Source organism: Pocillopora damicornis, chromosome 4, assembly GCF_964200805.1.
Source record: "Pocillopora damicornis chromosome 4, jaPocDami1.2, whole genome shotgun sequence".
NCBI classification, from domain to species: domain Eukaryota; kingdom Metazoa; phylum Cnidaria; class Anthozoa; order Scleractinia; family Pocilloporidae; genus Pocillopora; species Pocillopora damicornis.
Window position 1 is genome coordinate 1,065,808 of NC_142673.1, and position 19,379 is coordinate 1,085,186.

Genomic DNA, 19,379 nt, shown 5'->3' on the forward strand with positions numbered 1-19,379 from the left:
TCTGCACCAGCGCATAGACTCGATAGATGTCGGAAGGTCTGAGGGTCGATCAACACAGCGGTCCAGCGTCTGTGCCAGTGCGAAAATAGGTGGCGTGCTTCCACGCTCATAAAAGCCACAAGCAACCACATGATGATGTTTTGGGAGCGTATAACTTTTTTGGTAAGGCTGTAAACAAAATGGTAAATCAGCAAGATACCTGTACTTGAGTAAGCTTTGTATTTGAAAACTTTTGTGTTTCCCTTATCCTTATTTTTGTTTCAATTTTCTTAGGCTTATTTTGGGAGACAGCGGTGATTTCTTGAGTTTCCCTTTGGAATTTCACGCGGGAAGTTGGCGCGCATGCTTAACTTTTGACGGCTGTGTTCCTCGAATCGACCCTCAGACCTTCTCACATAGCGGCTTATATTCTGGTGCAAAGCTACGTAGGGCAACAGTCACCAAGAATTATACTTTCACATAGTATGTTCATAGGTGAAACGCATTCTGCGTGGTGCCCACATCTGAAGTAATCATAAATATTGACCCGAAAACTTTTCTTTAAAGCTTCTTCTTTTTAGATATTACATCTGGGCTGGGTTGTCCGAAAGGCGTTTAAAGCTAATCAAGGATTAAAAGTTAACCTTAGCTACAATTTCTGAAGCACGTGTAATCTGAGGTTTTGTTGGGGTTTATCTCGATAGAACTCGAAATTAACGGGAAAAATTAACAAAAACCCTTTGCAAAGCTCTAAAAAATTGTTTTAAATTTACATTGACCCGGGTAAGGTTATTCGTACTTTGAACAACCTGATCCTGGTCGAGTAAGTGTTCTCATAATTGGCAGCCCTCTGAGCAAACCATTTCAAGAAAAGGGGCTTCGAATCGTATTGCGGATCAACGGAGTTTGCGAAAATAAGTGTCCTCCTCAGTAGATTCCCAAACGCAGACAAGTGGCAACAAACCTTGAAGATATTATATTACATTTATTTTCGTAGGCATATAGTAAATTCTGGCAAAATATAAAAAAAAGAGTAAATATGTTTTTGTCCTCTTGCAATGCAAGACTCTCCTAAGTCTATGTCGATAACAATAAAAAATAACTTACATCCATAAAAAGGCTAAATACATTGAATTACATACGGTCGAAGTTTTGTGAACCTTAGAAGCTTCCTTGAGGCTATGATACAACCAGTGATAACCGAGAAGTTACGCTGGATTCTGTGTAGGAATCTAGGAAGGAGCGTTTGGCGTTGTCTCCTGAAACGCGTATGCGTCTTAATATAAGAAGTTCATTTGAACAACGATATGTTTTACTTGACAACAGTCACTGTAGAACTGTGTGAGAGGCTCTCAAAAAAGTTTAGCGAGGAATGTTTGAGAGCTCTTAGTTTGCAGTTTTCATTCTCAATATCCTAAATATTTTCATTAGTAAATCACCTGATGTAAAAGTTATGCGCTGTAACTGTAGCAAAATGCGGAAAGCAGTACTTTATAAATTTTCACGGAAACTTGTTTTTTTGATATAGGAAAATTGTATTCAGCTGATCCAATGAGATCGGAAACTTCACCGTATCTCTTGCAATCATTCGTCGACCTCTTGGATAATTTACCCCATACAGGCAGCAATTGCATCATAACAATTTTTTTTTATCAGTCAGTTTTCCTCACAAAACCGCGTGAATTCGTGATTTTTTTTGGTCGTTAATCCCATTTACCAATGTCGCCCTCGCACGAAACCAGGGCTTTATTGAGGGGAAGAGCTCTTTACCCTTCTCCACTTCGTCTTTATTTGCTCCAAGAGCTTAATTACAGATATCTTCTTTTCGTGGTTTCGGAGTTTTTTGTACTTAGGCGTTGTTATATTCAACGGATAATTATTCCTCAAGATGTCTACCAAATTTCTCAGACTGATGTAGTAGTTGCTTACGTCCTGTGACTTGGAGGGTTTCGCTATTGGACTCGCAGTGGCTATCAGTTTTGGTACCTCGTCTTTTGGCGGCAGCTTCCCTAAGAAATCAGGTCAAGGCAAAATACCTCAGTTTTTAACAATACAGACAATACTAAACAACTATAAGGAAACAGACAACGCTTTTCAGAGAAGCCCTATAATTCAACAAAGCAGACGTACATTTAATAAGTTTGCAAACATGATTATCCATCCTCGGCCATCTTTGATCCATTTTGCCTCTAATGAGTTTCTCTACCTTATCGTACTATTCAAAACTTTCACTTCTTTATTGAAATACCCTGTAACAATGTTCATCGAATTTAGTGCAACTCTGTTGGAGAAATTATCAATTCCGTGTCGTACGTAATTCACTTTTCCTCGCTCTGTACTGAACTGGTCTGGGAAATTTGCGCCACCTTTTCAACCAACTAGATTTGAAAATAAAACCAGACGCTTTTCCCCGCGATCGAGGCAGTTTGCTTATTTTTAATTTGAGAAATTTTTGTGAAATTTGCCTTTGCTCTGATAAGCAGTTGTAATTATGGTATTTTGGTTTGGTTTGACGACACCCAAAGGAAAATCGCTCTTACATACTCTATGGTTGAAAATATCACAGTAAAATATTATTCACGTTACCTTTGCAATTTCCAAGATGTTTTATATCGATGAATATCTTTTGACTACACATGTCTTCTCGCAGTTTGCAGAAATTTTGATAAGTTACCCCATTTGAGCCACATATTATAGTCGGCATGGAAGTTCCTGACCCCGCACATTCAATCGGCTTGGACTCCTGACATTTACAAGTGACACATCGAGGTCGCCCTTGATGATCGAGTACGCACAGCTTGTTTCCACAGTTTATATTGTCACATGTAGCACTCGCTGTTAAAAACAGAACAAGAGTCTGATTATCTGACGTTCAGAAATATATGGGGGATATAAGACATGGTGCCAAGAAGATCTGTATTTTAGTTGCAGGCTAAAAGGTCCGCGTCGTGAAAAGCTTTGACCGAGTTCTTAAAAATGTTGCTGGGGAAGTGGGCGGGCAGGGAAGGGGGGAGAGGCTTGTTAGAGTTCGAGGTCACGGTCTTTCACAATACAAATCGACTGCTCCTTCGAGCTACCGCATGGCATGTCTTATTTATTCCATCTAATATCATGTAACGTCCCCTAAAATGAGCAATTGATAATTAAGTTGAAAAGAGTTAGCCGGAGCGCCAAAAATAAACCAAATGCGTATGAAAACAGACACAAGGTGAGGTTTCGCTGATTGCAAGTGAGCACCGAAGGCCATCCGCGCGAGTTGGGTAAAAAGAGAAACGATGGAAGAATTCGTAAGCGCACAACTAAGGAGCGTCAGTAACCAATACAATCGCAGGGCAATATCTGACACTCAAATGAAAAATTCTCATTAAAGGAGAAAAGAGAACAGATGGATGGCTGTTCTTTACCATGACATCTTCCCTTGTACGCCACACCTATTGTCGTCCCTTTTTCGCAGGTCTTCTGTTTGAGATGACAATTGCTTTGGTACGTAATATTATCAGCCCCACAAACTTCTCCGCCGTGATATGAACCACACGGATAATTGCACTTAATACAGAGCGCGCGCTCGTATTTGTCCAAAACACAAGTACGATTCTTTCGACAGGAAACGTTCCTACAGCCAGCTACAAGAAAAAAAGTAATGATAATAATATTTAGAAACATCATCATCATTTATCGTCGTCGTCGTCGTTACATTTTCCGTCGTCCTCGTTGTCGTTGTCTTTATCGTCATCGTCATCGTCAACATCATTTATATTACAATCGTCATTGTTATTACTAACGTCATCGTTATCATCGTCGTTATCGTCGTCGTCATCGTCATTACCGTTGCCGTCGTCGTCATCGTCATTGCCGTTGTCGTCATCATTATCATCGTCATCTTCATTATCTTCATCGTTATCGTCATCATAGTTATTTTCTTGTGAACTGTAAACTATATAAATTACATAAACCTCTTTCAATGGAGGTAACGTTTTTATCGTGTACTAACGAGGGATGCCTTGAGGCAGAATGTAGAGAGATAAAAGTTACGAGGACATCGCCCACAATGCTATTTATTTATTTTATTTTGCTACTTTCTCTATCTTGTGGCATACTTTTCATGCAAATTTATCATGTGCTGCACATTGAGGGAATGATAACTGCCACATAGCTCATGTAATGTGTAATTTAAAACAGACTGTAATTTGGCTAATGTTTTTCAGCGAATTCTCGCAGCACATTTGTTACCTTTCATGGCAACATCTAATGCTGGACGTTTCCCTTACTTACTTTGGCACATCCCACGATATGCCACCTCAAGTTCAAGTCTTCCCTTCTGACGGGCTTCCTTGAATGCGCACTCAGTTTTGTACGTACACAGATCTGTCGAACATACTGGACGCGGTTGGTTGGAACACGAACATTTCACCTTTCCGTTTGGCTTCACTCTACACTTCTTTCCTGTATCTGTAATCACAAATCATAAATCGCATCACGCGGTAAAATTACGGCGATCATCTATCACCCGATAACCCCGCTTATTTTGGTTTGATTTAGCGACAGGGGAAGACGCATTAAGAAGATCAAAAGTTGAAACTGATAAACAGATACATTATTGATTTACTTACTTTTTCGCTCCATCATTTGCAAAGTGATTCTACCTGTTTTAACCCTTAATCTCTCAAAAGTGATTAAAATGTAATTTCTCCCTACAATATCCATATATTATCCAGCCAACAGGTTATGAGATTACTCAAACTCAATCAGGTCATTTAACCCTTTCACTCCCAAGATCTGATTAATAATTCTCCTTACTATCTGCCATACAATTCTTATGATGTTAGTTCAGAGAATTTGGTATTGGATCAACTAATAATCCCATGATTAATATTCTTCTCTATTCTCATCACCTGCCTGCTTGATATTGTATTGATATTGTAAGGAGAAATTCTGTCTTGGTCACTTGTGCGAGTGAAAGGGTTAACTTGTTATCTTGATCTAACACCAAGTTCTCGTAACTTATTTACAAGGAAAACTATGTATCAGCTGAAGGGGAGAATTGACAACCTATCTTGGGAATAAAAGAGTAAATAGGCGGCATGCGATGCATAGAAGTTACTGGAAAGATATAAAATGGAAGAATAATCCCATCTTGTTGTCTAATTGAATAGCTGCGTTAAAAGCAGCTGTCACTTCTACTAAAAACTTACCAACAGTTTTTCTACAAGATGCAAAACAGTTGTCGGCGCCAAAAAATCTCAAACGTTCCATGTACAGTTTGTGATCCCTTGAACCTGGTGTCAGGTGTGAAATGTTGGTGATAATGTAATACGCATTTGGATAAGCCTCGCAGCAGTTCACAGGGCTACTGAGATTATGAGCAAGATGAACTGTGCAGCGGTTCTCTACCTCGATGCGTTTCGAAAAACAAAACATAGCACCTAAGAGAGAAACATATTGTAGTAGATTAGCAAAGAAGGGCCAGAAAACATCGAGGTTACACCATTCTTGATCTCACTTAAAATTGCTGTTATCAGGGTAAACTTTATTAAATCAAGCCGTTGGAATTAGGAGAAGCAGAGATAGCTATAGCGAAAGAATGAAGCACTCGCCTCTAATCTTCGCGGCTAGGGTTGGATTCTTAGATCCTATAAAAGTTTGCTGTTCATATATTTTTTCTTGTATATGAAATTGAGATAATGCGATATTTACAGACTTTACCTCGTAAAAAAAAGGCTGATTGACTGAAAACAAGACCTGTGGATTCCGATTTGTACCCGCGAAGTCCCTTTTCGATTAATTTGAGCCCTCAATAAAGGTAGAATTAGAACCGAATGGGACAAAGTCAACCTATGATAGCGACTCACTCTCCATGCCTAACAAGAGAGTTCATGATCGCATTTACGTCTGTTAAAATCATGTTACCCGCCGCGCCAAGCATAAATGGGCTTGGCATTGTGCTTATTTACCTGCTTAGGAATTCGATGCAAAACGCAATTAAGCAACTATGTGGAGTGCACTGATTTTCTCCGCACACGAAGATGTGTAAATGGATTAAACAGTTGAACTCAATTGAGAGAACTAATGAGTTGCAATGAACGGCGGTAACTAGAGAGTCGATAAAAGTACTTTCATCATGGATCGTGTTTTTTTCAATAGTAACATTTTTTTTTCGAAAAAAAAAAACAACAACAACAAAGAAACCGAACGGTAAATCATAACAGAAACTCTGCCACGAACATGAATAGTTGCCCATTAAATTGCCCTTTCTCGTTACCCTTGTACCTCGACCCCACCCCCCACCCCGGCCAAAAAGAGATCAAAGAGGTTAGTGCGATGATGTCGTTGGCAAATTGCTGATTGCCAATGAAGGAAACATGACCGGATACCGCCAGAAGAGAGCACAGCTAGCTAAGTGCTAAACACGACCACAGGATATTTGTGTTTTCATTTGATATATTTTTCCATTGATTTCTGGCAGGATAATCCAACAGACACAAGGTATAATTTACTTAAACAATAAATCGTTGAGGAGCGGCCGGGAATTTGCTTTCTACAGCGAGAAGTGTCATTGATTGAGTGGCTTCCGTTTTTTACACTTCAAAACAACATACGCAGACCTTCTGTTTATTCAATCGCACAGATTTTACGAATTTTTTTAAATTCAAAACGTCTTCAAACATGAATAAAGACATACAGCTTAAAAGATGGTTTTCCCGCTGAAGATATAACAAGTTGTAAGCCATTTAAGAGTGGAACTAAAGATCATTGCGTAAGATACAAACAATGGGAGACGGAAAAAAAAAAATTTTGAACACCGCCCTCAAATAAGAGATGGGTTTCCGCGCTATCAGTGGATATCATTGTTGAGTTATTTTAGTGTCTCTGGTGGGTCTTAGCCACCCACCCGCATCCGACATATTTAGATCCTAGACTAAACATGCACTTCATTTTTCCATCGAAAACAACGCATTGTTTTTCTTGTCCTGTTTGTCTTCTCCTGATATATATATTTTTCGACCAACTTACTTAACCATCTTGAAGAAAAGCCGCTTTCCAATCAGCCCGCGAGTTGCTGCCAGAATTATTTGAATGAGTTCTGATTGAAAAACACGTTATTTCCTATTTCATATATTGCAATATTCAAAGGGAAAATGCTTAAGAAAATGGATATTCTCTTAAACGGACACTGAAAAGTACGTTTATCAGCTTCGAAAGTGTTTACACATCAAATGAAATTTATTGAATGGGCTCGTCTAAGTCTTATCTGCTCACTCAAAGCTTTTTAATCAACTATTCTACTGTTGCAGTCAACAACTACTTTTCTTTGTTGATTCAATTAAAAGTCTGGAAATCACCGCAAAAAGTAAACGTAAGCATGTTGGTTGTTTTTATTGTATCGCAGCCAAAGAAGAGGACGATGTACATTAACGCGCAGTTTTAAGGAGCTGTCATGACGTTTTCATTTCAAAGCTTCTCCTCTTTACATCACTTTGTCTAATTAAACTTTTACGTCCAAAAATAATATCAAGAACGCAATTTATTGCAGCGCCCGACTATACGCTTCATGCAACTTCTTCGTTCGTCGTTAGCAACTTCGTAAATAAAGTTGAAGTCTTTGCCGCGGACACTCAAGCTGCGTTCCTGTAGAGAATGTGATCTCGTGTGAAAAAAAAAGTTCAAGAACTTGAAACAAACTCCCACGGAGAAAGCTGTTTAATCATCGACTATATGATACACCCAATAGATTTTCCTTGTTTAACCTTTTAACATGAAAAGTTTTACTCATGTATTAAGATAAATTTTGCCCTCTCGCACAGGTGTTCGTTCAAAGATGACGCATACGGTTCTTCCCGGAATTAAAACTTCATATTCATGTGTAGTGTTTGATCCTTTTGAGTTGCTTGAAAACGCATCTAGAGGGATTACAACTCAACTAAAATAGAAAACTTGATAAAATAAAGGAGGAGAGTGAGCATAAAATAAATGAATAAGAAATGTATACCACAGCAATCTGCACATTATCAATCCATTTCTGTGTCTATCTGTACTCGGTTGGATTTGAGATTAAACCTTTTTTGAGCCTCCAGCTACAGACGAAGTGTCACTGATCAGGCCGGTTACAGAACCAAAAAGGCCTGTGTTCTTTCCGCTGATCTCCGCAACAAGGTCTTATGAGTGCAGAGCAAGCTCTCGAAGGCAATTTAGTGGATATTTGCCCAGGATTTCGTCCGTCACCATGATGGTTTGAGAACTCTTCACGGGAAACATTTGAAAGTCTAAGATCTCGTGATTTTTGCCAAATTTTTAGAGCAGACATTAAACAGATAGGAACACCTGTGGGCTTGCCGTGCAGACAAAGTTTTTCTGTATCACTGATTGGGAAGAAGACTAGGCATACAGTCCCTTGACAACGAAGATTGTCCACGTCATACCTACATACTTTGTTCAGCAATCCTCTTTTTCACTCATCGTGAAAATTGACAAATGAAGGCGAAATTTGCAAGTTTACCGAGTGGAATCTTCAAAAGCCCTTGTCATTTATTTGTATGGAATAGGATTAACGAAATGGTAACTTCTCACGAGGCAAAAAACAAGGTATTAGATTTAAAAACAATTACAGTCATTCGCCCATCGGCTATTCCTTGCATAACTAAAAACAACGAAAATCTGTCGGGCAAATCGACTACTGAGCAAAAAAAGGCGAACACACACGCACGCAGAGAAAAAACTAAAAAAAAGAAAGACATTAACTTCTTTCACGTACCATTTGCTGCATGGGCAAAGACGAGCAGAATGCTGATGAGCTGAACGACGCCCGCCAAGGTAGTAGATCTCTGCGCCATCGCTAGTCACTTCAGATACGAACACACGCACCGACTGTGGAACACTTTTTACACGTGTGTTTATATGCCGCTTGCATGCATGGATTGGGAATTTATTTAGCCATCAAACCTGTCTCTTGATCTGACATTTAGACAGGAAGTTATACTGAATTCGGAAATGATCACTTCTTCCGACTCCAGCTGAGCAAAATAAAGCAGCAGCTGGGAAATAAGGAAACTTCTCGCAGTTTCTTGAATCCTTAGCATTTTGTTTACAAACATGACTTTACATGAGTGAAGAGGACATTTTCTGTTGTTGTTTTGATAAGTCTATAATTAGAGATGTAGAAGCCTAAGCGGTCTATTTTTACACCAGTCGATTCACACTTTTATAAAACTGTAGAACTCGTAATCTTATTCAAATAGACAGAGCGGTTGAAGAGACCTGAATCCTGAATGGCGAGACAGATTTCGCAACTGTGTGTTGTTCTTGGAAACCACTTTTTCGTCAGTTTCCTCTCCTAATTGTCAATTCGTTACAAGGAAAGATTGATCGATAACGTTTACATTGCGGTAAGGAAGGCAATCGGTGAAATTCATCAAAGTCGGATTCGTTGGAGGCATCATGTTCCTAATTGAAACTTCAAATAAAAGCTGGTATATAAAACTGTCATTGTCGCCGTTGATCGTAAACGTGGTGCAGTCTTCAAAAGCTTGCATGGGCAAAACTATCCTTATACAAGCACATTTAAGGTGCGTAAAAATTATAATAGTGATAAATAGTCGGTGAACGTACGGCCACTTTGTAAATCAAGAACTAATGATTGACAACGCTATCGATAAGAAGCGGTGATATGTTATCGTGGTTATATTGAGTTCAAACAATTAAAGATTAGCGAAGGATCCGAATTGGAAGGATTCTAAACTTGGATGTAGGTAAGTTACTGTGTCTTCCATCGTACGACAACTTCTGATCCAGAGTTCAAAATTCGGCACGTCGTGTGTAGTTAAATCAAACACTTATTTCCCGGAGAAACTATTTTTGTTGGGCGGGGGTCACGATCTGGCACCACAGCTGGGATTTGCAGTATCACACTGAGATTTCAGTTTATAATTGACGTTCCTGTCTGCCTTAACAGATTTTGGGGGACCGAGATATGGGAAGGATCTAGTGAATTTTCTTGAACTCTGATGATCTTATTTGCGGTACGTGGGCAGATGGATTATTGAAAACAGGCTCTAGCACTCTTGACATGGATCGGTCAAGAAAAAGCAACCTCACTGTTGGAAAGACCGTCTAAAAATCACTTAAATGACCAAGTTTGACAGCGATCTGTTGATCAGTACCATTCCACGATTTCGTGAATGTTCATGGAGTTATTAACGTTTGTCAAAGGGCGCTGGGGAGAAGGGAGAGGGGGGTGGGGGTGAAGCCAAGTTTGTATCTGCATCAGTGGGATTCTTCTCTGTCTAAATCGAATCCTGGCTCAGCAAAACCAATAATAGGTGCTTCCGATCGTCGTCAATTCGCCTACGTAGAAAAGGCGTTTAGCTGCTTAGAGATTGTTCATGAAATTAACAGTGAGCTATGGACGAACTGCGCTGTGGAGGGTGCCAAAAGTTGAAATATCTCAAATTATTTGGCTATGATGATTATGATGCATTTAAAATTCTAGCACGCGAAGGAAACAAAGGCCCAAAAGGCGTTGTAAGTTAAAATGACTGCAATGTGGCAATTGAAATTCAAGTTCATTCTGTAATAAATCCAGCTTTTTAAAACAACCAACAGATCAATGGATCCGGTTGATATCGGGCCAAAAGTTTTCCAACTTTAATTGAAATCGTGCACTGAAAGAAGTGTCAATTTCCGGGGGAAATCACATTCAAGACGTGGGTTTTGCGTCACCGCACGCAAATTGTTTGATCAATTACATTTTAATTTAGAGAACACTTAACATTCAATCCAGAATCTGTCAAAGTTCTGAGTTTTCCAAAGTGATAGCGGACATCATTTATAGATTTTTAAAAACCAGTTTACAATCGTGCAGCTTATCCGCCTGAAAGTCACTCTGATTTATACCTCGAGCTCTCTAAATAGATAAAAAATTCTCGACCAAACTTCAAAGCCTTGTTTTTGTGAACTCTTTTCTTTGAATTATTTCTGGAGAAATTTTCTCGAAATGGCTGAATCATGCCGTTTCTTGTACAAAAACAGGGCGACATAAATTTAAGATGAAAACGTTTTTTTCTACGTAGCAACAATTTGACATCAGGAAGAAGGAGTGGTCACCACTCACGCGACCTTAACCTTACTTTGTTTTTAAGTTACCGGCTTGTAATACTACCAGATGTTCCACGAGAATCGTTTTTTTTTTATATACAATTCAAAAGATAAACGCACATATTCCTGGGAGGTCATACAAGGATCTGAACGGAACGCTAATAGTTTAATAATTTTGAAAGATAATACATAACCTCAGTAGGTAAGTTATGTCAGGATTAGAGAGATTAATTCCCCTTTTTTATAATTGGGGAACTTGCATGAGAACAGTGAGTTTGATATCATCTTCCACCGTGTGAGTAACAGAAGATGTAATATTTTGCTGTTTGAAAGAGCAGTGCTCTGAGGTTCATTAAGGAAACACATTTTGAACACGGATTATTCACTGAACTAAGTCGGTTCAGATGAAAAATTTCAATAAAGGGGAATAAATACTCAGCAGTAATAGGAAAATGGCTGAAAGCTGTACCATTCTAAATTTTTGGAGCTTTATTTTCTCATCTACGAAATGAAAAACACATACACTTAGCAGAATATTGTCTTTAAATCCTACCTCTGGTTGAGGGCAACACTATCAAAGTACAGAACATCAACAGCGCAATGAAAGTGATAAATTCCGTGGTTCTTGGACCCATTGTCGTTGAGTTGGTGTGTCAGATTCGATTCTGTCCCTGCAATAAAAATCTAAAGTTATTCATATGCAATGATATAAGTTACAAATATCGATTGCAGCATGAATTGGATTTCAGCGTGCTATTATTTAAGAATATTTTCTCTGCCAAAAGAGTTATATCATGATCTCTTCCCTTCAGGGCTCATTAAAATCCTCGTGCAAGAGTGGCTTTAGAAAACTATGTTTGTGCAACTGATTAAGACAATTCATTAAGACCGATAGACTGGAAATGCTCAGGTTTGGCTCGAGTCTTTTGACATGGAAATCAGGGAACAATGGCAAAAATAAACTGGGATTTTTAAAACTAGGAGCTATATCTGATTGGAATTCTCCTCCTGGCCTTGTCCTGTTATAGCAATTACAACGTTCAAGTTTATACATAACATGGATTCAAAGTAAAATGAAATGGTATTGTAAAAAACCGGACGAAAATTAACAGACTGATGGCATCATTTGAGATCAAACTCAGCCTCGAAAGTTTCTCTGCAGCTCTGACGGACATTTGCACACCTCTTTCTACGTTTGATGTAAAGGATGTGTCATATGTGCATATAAGACAAACGTATTTTTCGCGTGACAACAGCCTCTCTCTCTCTCTCTCTCTCTCTCTCTCTCTCTCTCTCTCTCTCTCTATATATATATATATATATATATATATATATATATATATGCAATTTCTCGTGTTCATAAAGAGTACTTTTCCACCCAAGTGACGCGTTTTTCATGATTCAAGTGTCACAATCATGTCGCATTTTCATCGAAATAAACCAGCCCTAAGCTTCGTCTTAACGACTCCAACAGATCTTTGTCCATGGATGGCTTTTTTTTAATTCGTCGAATATGATTATTTTAAAACGAAACGTTGTAACATATTCCAATGCCCCTGGGGGATAAATTCATGCTGTGAATGATCTGACTGGCCGGCAAGTTCAAACAGAGTTTTGGCAGCCATTTTGCATAAGATTCATCTGTGATGACAAATTTTTCCATTCAGTGAAGGCTCCACAAGCGGATTTCAGGAAAGATTTAGTTTACCTGTGGATTCCCCTGATTTTGATGAATAATTGAAAATTGATTGAACTTCAGTGGATCGGTATACAACACCACAAAGTGGCCCGACTGACTGCTTAACAAGCAAGCAGCCATGATCAGTTTCAGGGGATTGCATCACGTCCGTATGTGACCTTGGACCGACTTGGGTTTCTCGAAAGTCGTGGTATCTTAATAGACCCGTACAGCTGTTCTGCTTTCATTCAAAAAAAGGGTTTGAATCGTTTTGAAAATTATAACATCAAACTATTCACTAAAGAAACAAATGAACCGGTAAGGGTGCAAGAAACTGCCACTCAATTATTTAAATTTTTGATTTTAAAGAAAGGCTTCAGGCCCGTTTAGCTACCGAAACTTTCAAGAACTGGGACCCTGAAATCTAACATCTCAAAGTTTGATGCAAGAAGAGGCGTGGGCGTTGCTATTTCTTCCCTCCAGAGAACAAAGTGCAAATTTGAATAAATTGAAGATACCTATTCCATTTTGGATCATAATGACACTGCAGACCTCTCAAAGTATAATGTCATTACTCTACGGTTTGAACTTATTTAATGAGCTGTTAACCTTTAATTTGATTTTATCAATCTCTTCACTTTTTGCTTGCCCCCTTAAACTTTTTTTCAATTACGTAAGTACTTAAGTTGGCGTAAGTCACCTAGTTAATTCATTGTCACCGTAAAGCTTGAGGTTTTGTTTTATTATTTTTCCACATCATGCGAGGCATTTCTATCGACAAAGATTGAACCGAAACTAATTTGATTTGTCAGGGCAGATTAGCCAAAACTAAGTATCATCTGTGAAGTATTTTTCCACACAAGAACTTCCAAATAAATAACGTGACAACAACCCGTCTGAGTATGTAAGTTATGCTCTTCAAAGGCGCACTGATTTAATGCAAACATATAAGCTATACGGGATGAAAGCAGAATCGTCAATCATAAATTCTAGCATTTAAATCCGAAGGAGTTGTGAATTTTCGTGTTATAAACGAGATATAGTTAAAATCATGAATATCGAAAAAAGATTGCCAATGAATTATGAATCCCTGAGCTAATTGATGGCAGGAGTTACGAGTCTCAAAGGTCAAATGGTTCCCCTGCTAACCCTGAAATTTACGAGGGAGAAGATTTTGTTCAGTTCTAAGTTCTTTAAGGTTTAGCGTCTTTACGAGCCGAGCTATTACACAACTACAGTGACTGTTTGGAAACAACTGCTATCTTTTGGAAAATAAGAAGCTTTTTCTTCTTATTTGTTGGGAACTTTACATTCTGACGGTAGGAATGCTATTCATTGGAGTTCTTCGAGGAAAACGGTGGCTACTTTCAACAAGTATCGTAAACGGACATGAAGAAAATAATCTCTCAAATGACCACGCCTGCTTGAACTCGGGGGGCTCTGATGGCTCTTACGCTCGAAACGTTAGTTTTAGAAACTCTTTACGGTGGCTAATTTACATTATCAACTCTGTTTATAAAATCAAATCATCTTGTTCAATTTGTTATACTCCCCCACCAACGCAGCACCACAGTTCCTTTAGAAACTTACCTCCTATAGGGAACTTCAGGGAAAACCACAAATGGGATAGCAACAAGAAATTTGGAAGCAAAAGGCTTGATGCGAGGAACAGGAACTCTGTGCGCGCTTTTTAAAACTACGTACGTTCCTTAGCCATCCTATACAAAACAACAATGTGAAATCGCCTGAATTTTGCGTTGTCTAGAAACGAGAAGACTAATGAGGAGTTAGCCAAGTTTGTTAGGACTTCTGTTTAACGTAAGTTCTTTTTTTTTCTCTTAATAACTCTAAACAACCCTGGGTTAATAATGTACTGACGAAAAAAATTGGCAACAACTTGTTCAAGCGCACAATCCTTAAAAAATATATTCAATGCGTAATTTGCACAAACTCTTTTTCTCCTACCTTCTTTAGTTTGCTTTGACTAAGTGTTGCTCCTGAACGCCAACTTTCGTGATCTTTCTTTGGATAATGTTACGAGTTAAGTTGAACATTGCTTTTTATAACAAAGAATGTTCTAATCTTTGTTGAGAAAGGTGTCGTATTTCAGACCCTGCCTCATATAATGTCCACTTTCCACGGTCCCCAGAGTGACTAATTTGGTAATGACGCGCAGGCATTCTTTTCCATGAACCGCGTATCATTCAACATATTGACGATAAGATTTAAAAGGAATTCTTGATTCTTTCCTTTTTTACATTCGAAATCAGGTGTTCGCCAAAGAGCGTGTCGGATCACCGGGTGGTAATCCATTCTGTACACTCCATTACGCACACTGTTCGTGCGCACGCGATGCCAGCCTGCGTTTCCCGCGCTTTTCGCGGGCTATTCAGCGCATGTTTGTTTTTGCATTTGTGCTGAAATCTCCTATTCAATATTAAAATTTTTATCTTGGTGGATGTTCATGAGTAAATATTATTTTGCGTGAGCTATGAGCAGGGTAGGAACTGATGTCAAGGTCATCGCTTGCCCTAGTAATTTTGGCTGTGTTTTTATTTTCAAGCTGTGTGTGTTCACTTTGACCTGCAAGAGCAAACTTATATCGGCACGCGATGTAATTTTATTCTTTTCAGATTTTAAAGTTCAATTTTGTCGGCCACATTTGTGGTGATAACAGACACTTTGCGGCTTCCCTGAAAAATAAAAGACTCAGAGATGCCTTCAGCGAGATAAGGATCTTCTCAACAGGTTCAAAGAGTCAAACACTTACTGTTATTTGTAGTGGACTAAGCGCACATTTTGGCTGACGGCCATCTTCCCACTTGTGAGAGGCTGTAAATAATTCATGTGTGTTCTATCAGTTTTCGAGCAGAAGTCAGTGCGGAGAGCCAATTTCGTTGTAGAGTTTACAAGGTGTTTTTTCTCAGTATGAAACGATGATCACGTTAGAGTAAATTAGACAACGAACGACAACAACAAATTAAAGTTGGTGACCGTCGCAGTTAGTGGGTTCCTAATCCGCTCACTAAATCCGGCCTTTCTCTGAACTTCCCTCAACTTGTGGAGCGGGTCAACCACATTTTGTTTCCCTAGTCATGGCTTTTGCTCTTTTAGGTCCTACTACGTGATGGATAATACCTGTTATTGCGGAACTCACGCTCAGCGCGTCAAATAAACCTGCGGACTGACCATCAAGGACCTTGCTATTTTAGTCATTAAGAGCGACACTCCAGACGAACGTCGTTCAGAGATTAGAGAAAAAGATAAAAGTTCTAAATTAATCAGACCTCCACTGGTGCAGCTCCGCGGCGTCAAGAGACTCAAGATTAAAAGGGTGTCTCTGCTCTGAGTTCGAAATTCAAAAGATTTAGGCCTCTAAACATCATACTGTGGGGCTAACTTTTGTATACTAATACTCCATCTTTTATTCATAAAGTTGTTAGGAAATCTGTCGACCCAGATGAACCATGGGCATACTTTACCTCGTTTTGCTTCGTTTGGAAAGTTCTGGTGTGTCATATCCAATATTCTCTGGTCTTGGATCGGAAATTTCCAGAACCAAGGAGACATTTGAATTGTCTAGCACACTGAACTAGTGTCTATAATTTCGTAAGCATTTGGTTTCTGTTGACCCCTGTAAAATTGCACAAAGGAGTTGATTGAAGGACCGGTCAGTGTTTGATGAATGAGTACCACCTCCGAAATTCGTCGGTGTCGAGTTTAGGCTTTGTGAATAACTGGCATTTTCTTTTCGGTTATTCCTTTTCTTTTGCGAGTGTTTTTTCCCAATTTTTTTTCGCAAAAAGATGCCGTGAGCATTTATCAATTGAGGTATTTTTGTAGCAAATGATATCTGACATTGATTATTCTTCAATTCTGAGAAAAACATCGATTGACCCGTTCAATCTGAGAACGTGGGTTATTTGAGAAAAAGGGAGCAGCACTTGTCGATTATCAATGGGTTCTCTTACATAATATTGCACACTCCCACAGTATCGAAGTGTTTACAACAGCTACGTCGGACTCGGCTTTGTTTGAACTACTTCGCGCTTCACAAACAGAGACCAAGAAAAAAACAAAGCAATTCTGTATATATGTTCATCTAGAGCTTTTACCGACACATGGCAAACATTTTTGCCATGGACACTAAAAATAAATAAACAGAGTCAAGAAAGACAAATAACAATCTGACGGTTGCCCAATTGCGCTTATTGTACGTGAAAAACAAAAGCGTGCCATTAGGCTGATTGTTCTTAACTAAACTTGCCATAGTTGCTTTTATTCTAACAGAAAAGTTATCTACGCAGCTCAGTGATTTTACACGAAGAAAGATATTCGACTATGCTGATTTTTGATCGATGGAAAAATTAAAATTGAACCAAAGAAACCTTGTAAAGCAACTGATTTTGAACTGCATGCAAAAATGTAACAGATAATCATAAAAACATCAAATTAACTGCATGAATGAAATGTCAGCTCTTAATAAGGTGATGAAGCCCAAACATAGTTGTGTTGTTCTAGTTAAAGCAAAATTTAACACTTTAATTAGCTTTCAGTAAATTTTACTTTTAAAATTCCTGAGTTATTCTAGCACGCAGTTTAGAAAAAGGCTTTTCCAGCCTTCTACACGTCACTGGCCACGTTATCTTTCGAGAGGCGTGAAGTCATGAATATGTCGTAGCACACAATTAAAAATACGTTAAGAAACAACCGATTTCTTTGTTTTCAACCCCAGCAATTGAATTTAATTACCTGTACTCACTTCTAAAACTTCTCTTCAGTCTCGGAAAATGACTTGGTTTTATCACTCTTAGGGGGGAAAACTTGCTTCCTCGTGGTTAGCCTTGCTGACTGTACGAATGAACAGATCACGAATTCTGCTCGGCTTTTTTAGTACTTGGCATTAAAACTGACGTCAGAAGGCATACCTTGAATAATTCTGTCTGAGTGAGTACAAAAAGCGGGCAATTAAGGACTATTAATGTCTGAAAACTGCCGACATCATTTTCAAGTCCTGTCGAGTGGAGCACTCACTCACCGACTCAACAAAGCGTAAAAGAAACCGCTTCAATGCTCCGGCCGTAAGAATGTCAAAATTAATCTCTTTCTGCTTTGTGTAACTGTTTCTTACACTATTTTCCGCACAACTGAGATATCGGCATTTCTGTAATTGCACAGTTGTGGGATGCGATTTCTCCGGGCGAGGTCTACCGTAGTTGATAACCCAAGGTTTTCGCAGGGTCAGCTGTTTTGTTGAAAGAAGTGGTAAACGGAATTCTACTAACAAGTCGCGATAAGTAAATAAATCACTGCTCATTCATTATCTCAAAGCGAAGACCAACAGTGGTTCAAATTCTATTGTATGGCTCTTTATTTTAACTGAGCGAAATGAACGAACAAACATGTCTGTCATTTATCTCTTTACACCGACAGCTTTGTCCGTAATGTGCAGTTTGAAGCTCGGCTTACATATCTGTAATCGTAGATCTTCGTATTTTGTTAACTCTGAACGAAAGACCCTCGAATTCCTATCTTTCAGATCTAAGACCTGACCTAATTTGAGAATTGAGCGTTTTGAAACAAATCATACGATGTTTGCGTCAAACAAAGCAAAAAACTCGCAAAGAACAAAGAATTTAATCACTAGACGAGAACCTACGTTAGTCTATTGTCTTGCCAACAGGTCTTCCTGTGGCTCGCACGCAAAATAGAAATCACAAGGTTATCAATAAAGTGATACATTCTCAAGAGATAGATAGGGAGAAATATCGAGACAACTGTAATCGAAAAATGACCTCTTTTAGCTTGGAGGCCAACACAACAGATTTAACGAATCATAGTCCCCTTGTAACAAGATTCATTTAAAAAAAAAAAAAAAAAAAACGTTGGAGTTAACAACTCCAAGTTTTTTTTGTTTTTTTTTTACTTACTAAATCAAGATTACAAAATCATGTGTTAATTATTTTTCCGGCGTTAAAAAAATTACTCTATCAAGGAGACAAACAACTCCCTCCCACGTCATTTCTGAACTAAACCCAAAGTAAACAAGAGTAAAATTACTTTTGGCTGTTTGTACTAGATTTTAAAACGCTAGTTATCAGAGGAAACTGAGAGAGCTTAACATGTCTTTGAAATCAGCATTAATCTCGTCGTCTACGCTTTCTTTCGTAAATATTTGTGGAGGGCTGAGGTTTTCGGCTGAGTGGCATACTCGAGTGTCGGCTCGACTTGAGAGTTTACGGAAGATTTCTAAACGACTGATACTTCATAAGACGATTTATCTTTAAAGATTTTTCTAAACCAGTAATTCTAAACCACTACACTTACTATCAACAGCAGCTTTGTAACGGAAGAGGGAGGAATAGAAACTTGTTTGTTATTCACTTAAAGGCTGCGAAAGAAGAGGTGAATGAATTGTGGGGGTGTGGTCAGTTGCTTTGTACTTTCTACTGTTGGCTCCTCTGGCGCTATGTTCAACTCGTTTGATACCTCTGTGCAAATTATCTCCTAGAGGTGCGTCTATCGAACAGAATTTACTGTTTACCACTGATAAGATATGTTGTGGTGACGCGATATGCAAGAAAAATTCCATGTGCATGTGAGCATAGGCACGATTATTTTCAACACTTTGTAT

The 19,379-nt window shown here is 38.7% G+C and overlaps 1 protein-coding gene across 8 annotated transcripts; it reads right to left on the minus strand.

Annotated features, from left to right (window-relative positions):
- Positions 1–944: 944 nt before the first annotated feature.
- Positions 945–19,335, minus strand: LOC113672600 (follistatin). 8 transcript variants are annotated; one of them, XM_027188905.2, is made up of 8 exons: positions 17,508–17,628; positions 15,516–15,577; positions 11,621–11,738; positions 5,172–5,402; positions 4,252–4,428; positions 3,384–3,602; positions 2,566–2,814; positions 945–1,988 (listed from the first exon to the last, which is right to left on the minus strand). In XM_027188905.2, exons 3-8 carry the CDS (start codon positions 11,700–11,702, stop codon positions 1,726–1,728), a joined length of 1,221 nt encoding a protein of 406 aa, XP_027044706.2. In that variant the 5' UTR covers positions 11,703–11,738; positions 15,516–15,577; positions 17,508–17,628; the 3' UTR covers positions 945–1,725. The 8 variants fall into 8 exon arrangements, with proteins under 8 accessions (XP_027044706.2, XP_027044707.2, XP_089059297.1 ...); XM_027188906.2 differs by having other exon boundaries at positions 17,498–17,610; XM_089203171.1 differs by lacking the exon at positions 17,508–17,628 and adding an exon at positions 16,033–16,163.
- Between the last annotated feature and the right edge of the window lie 44 nt (positions 19,336–19,379).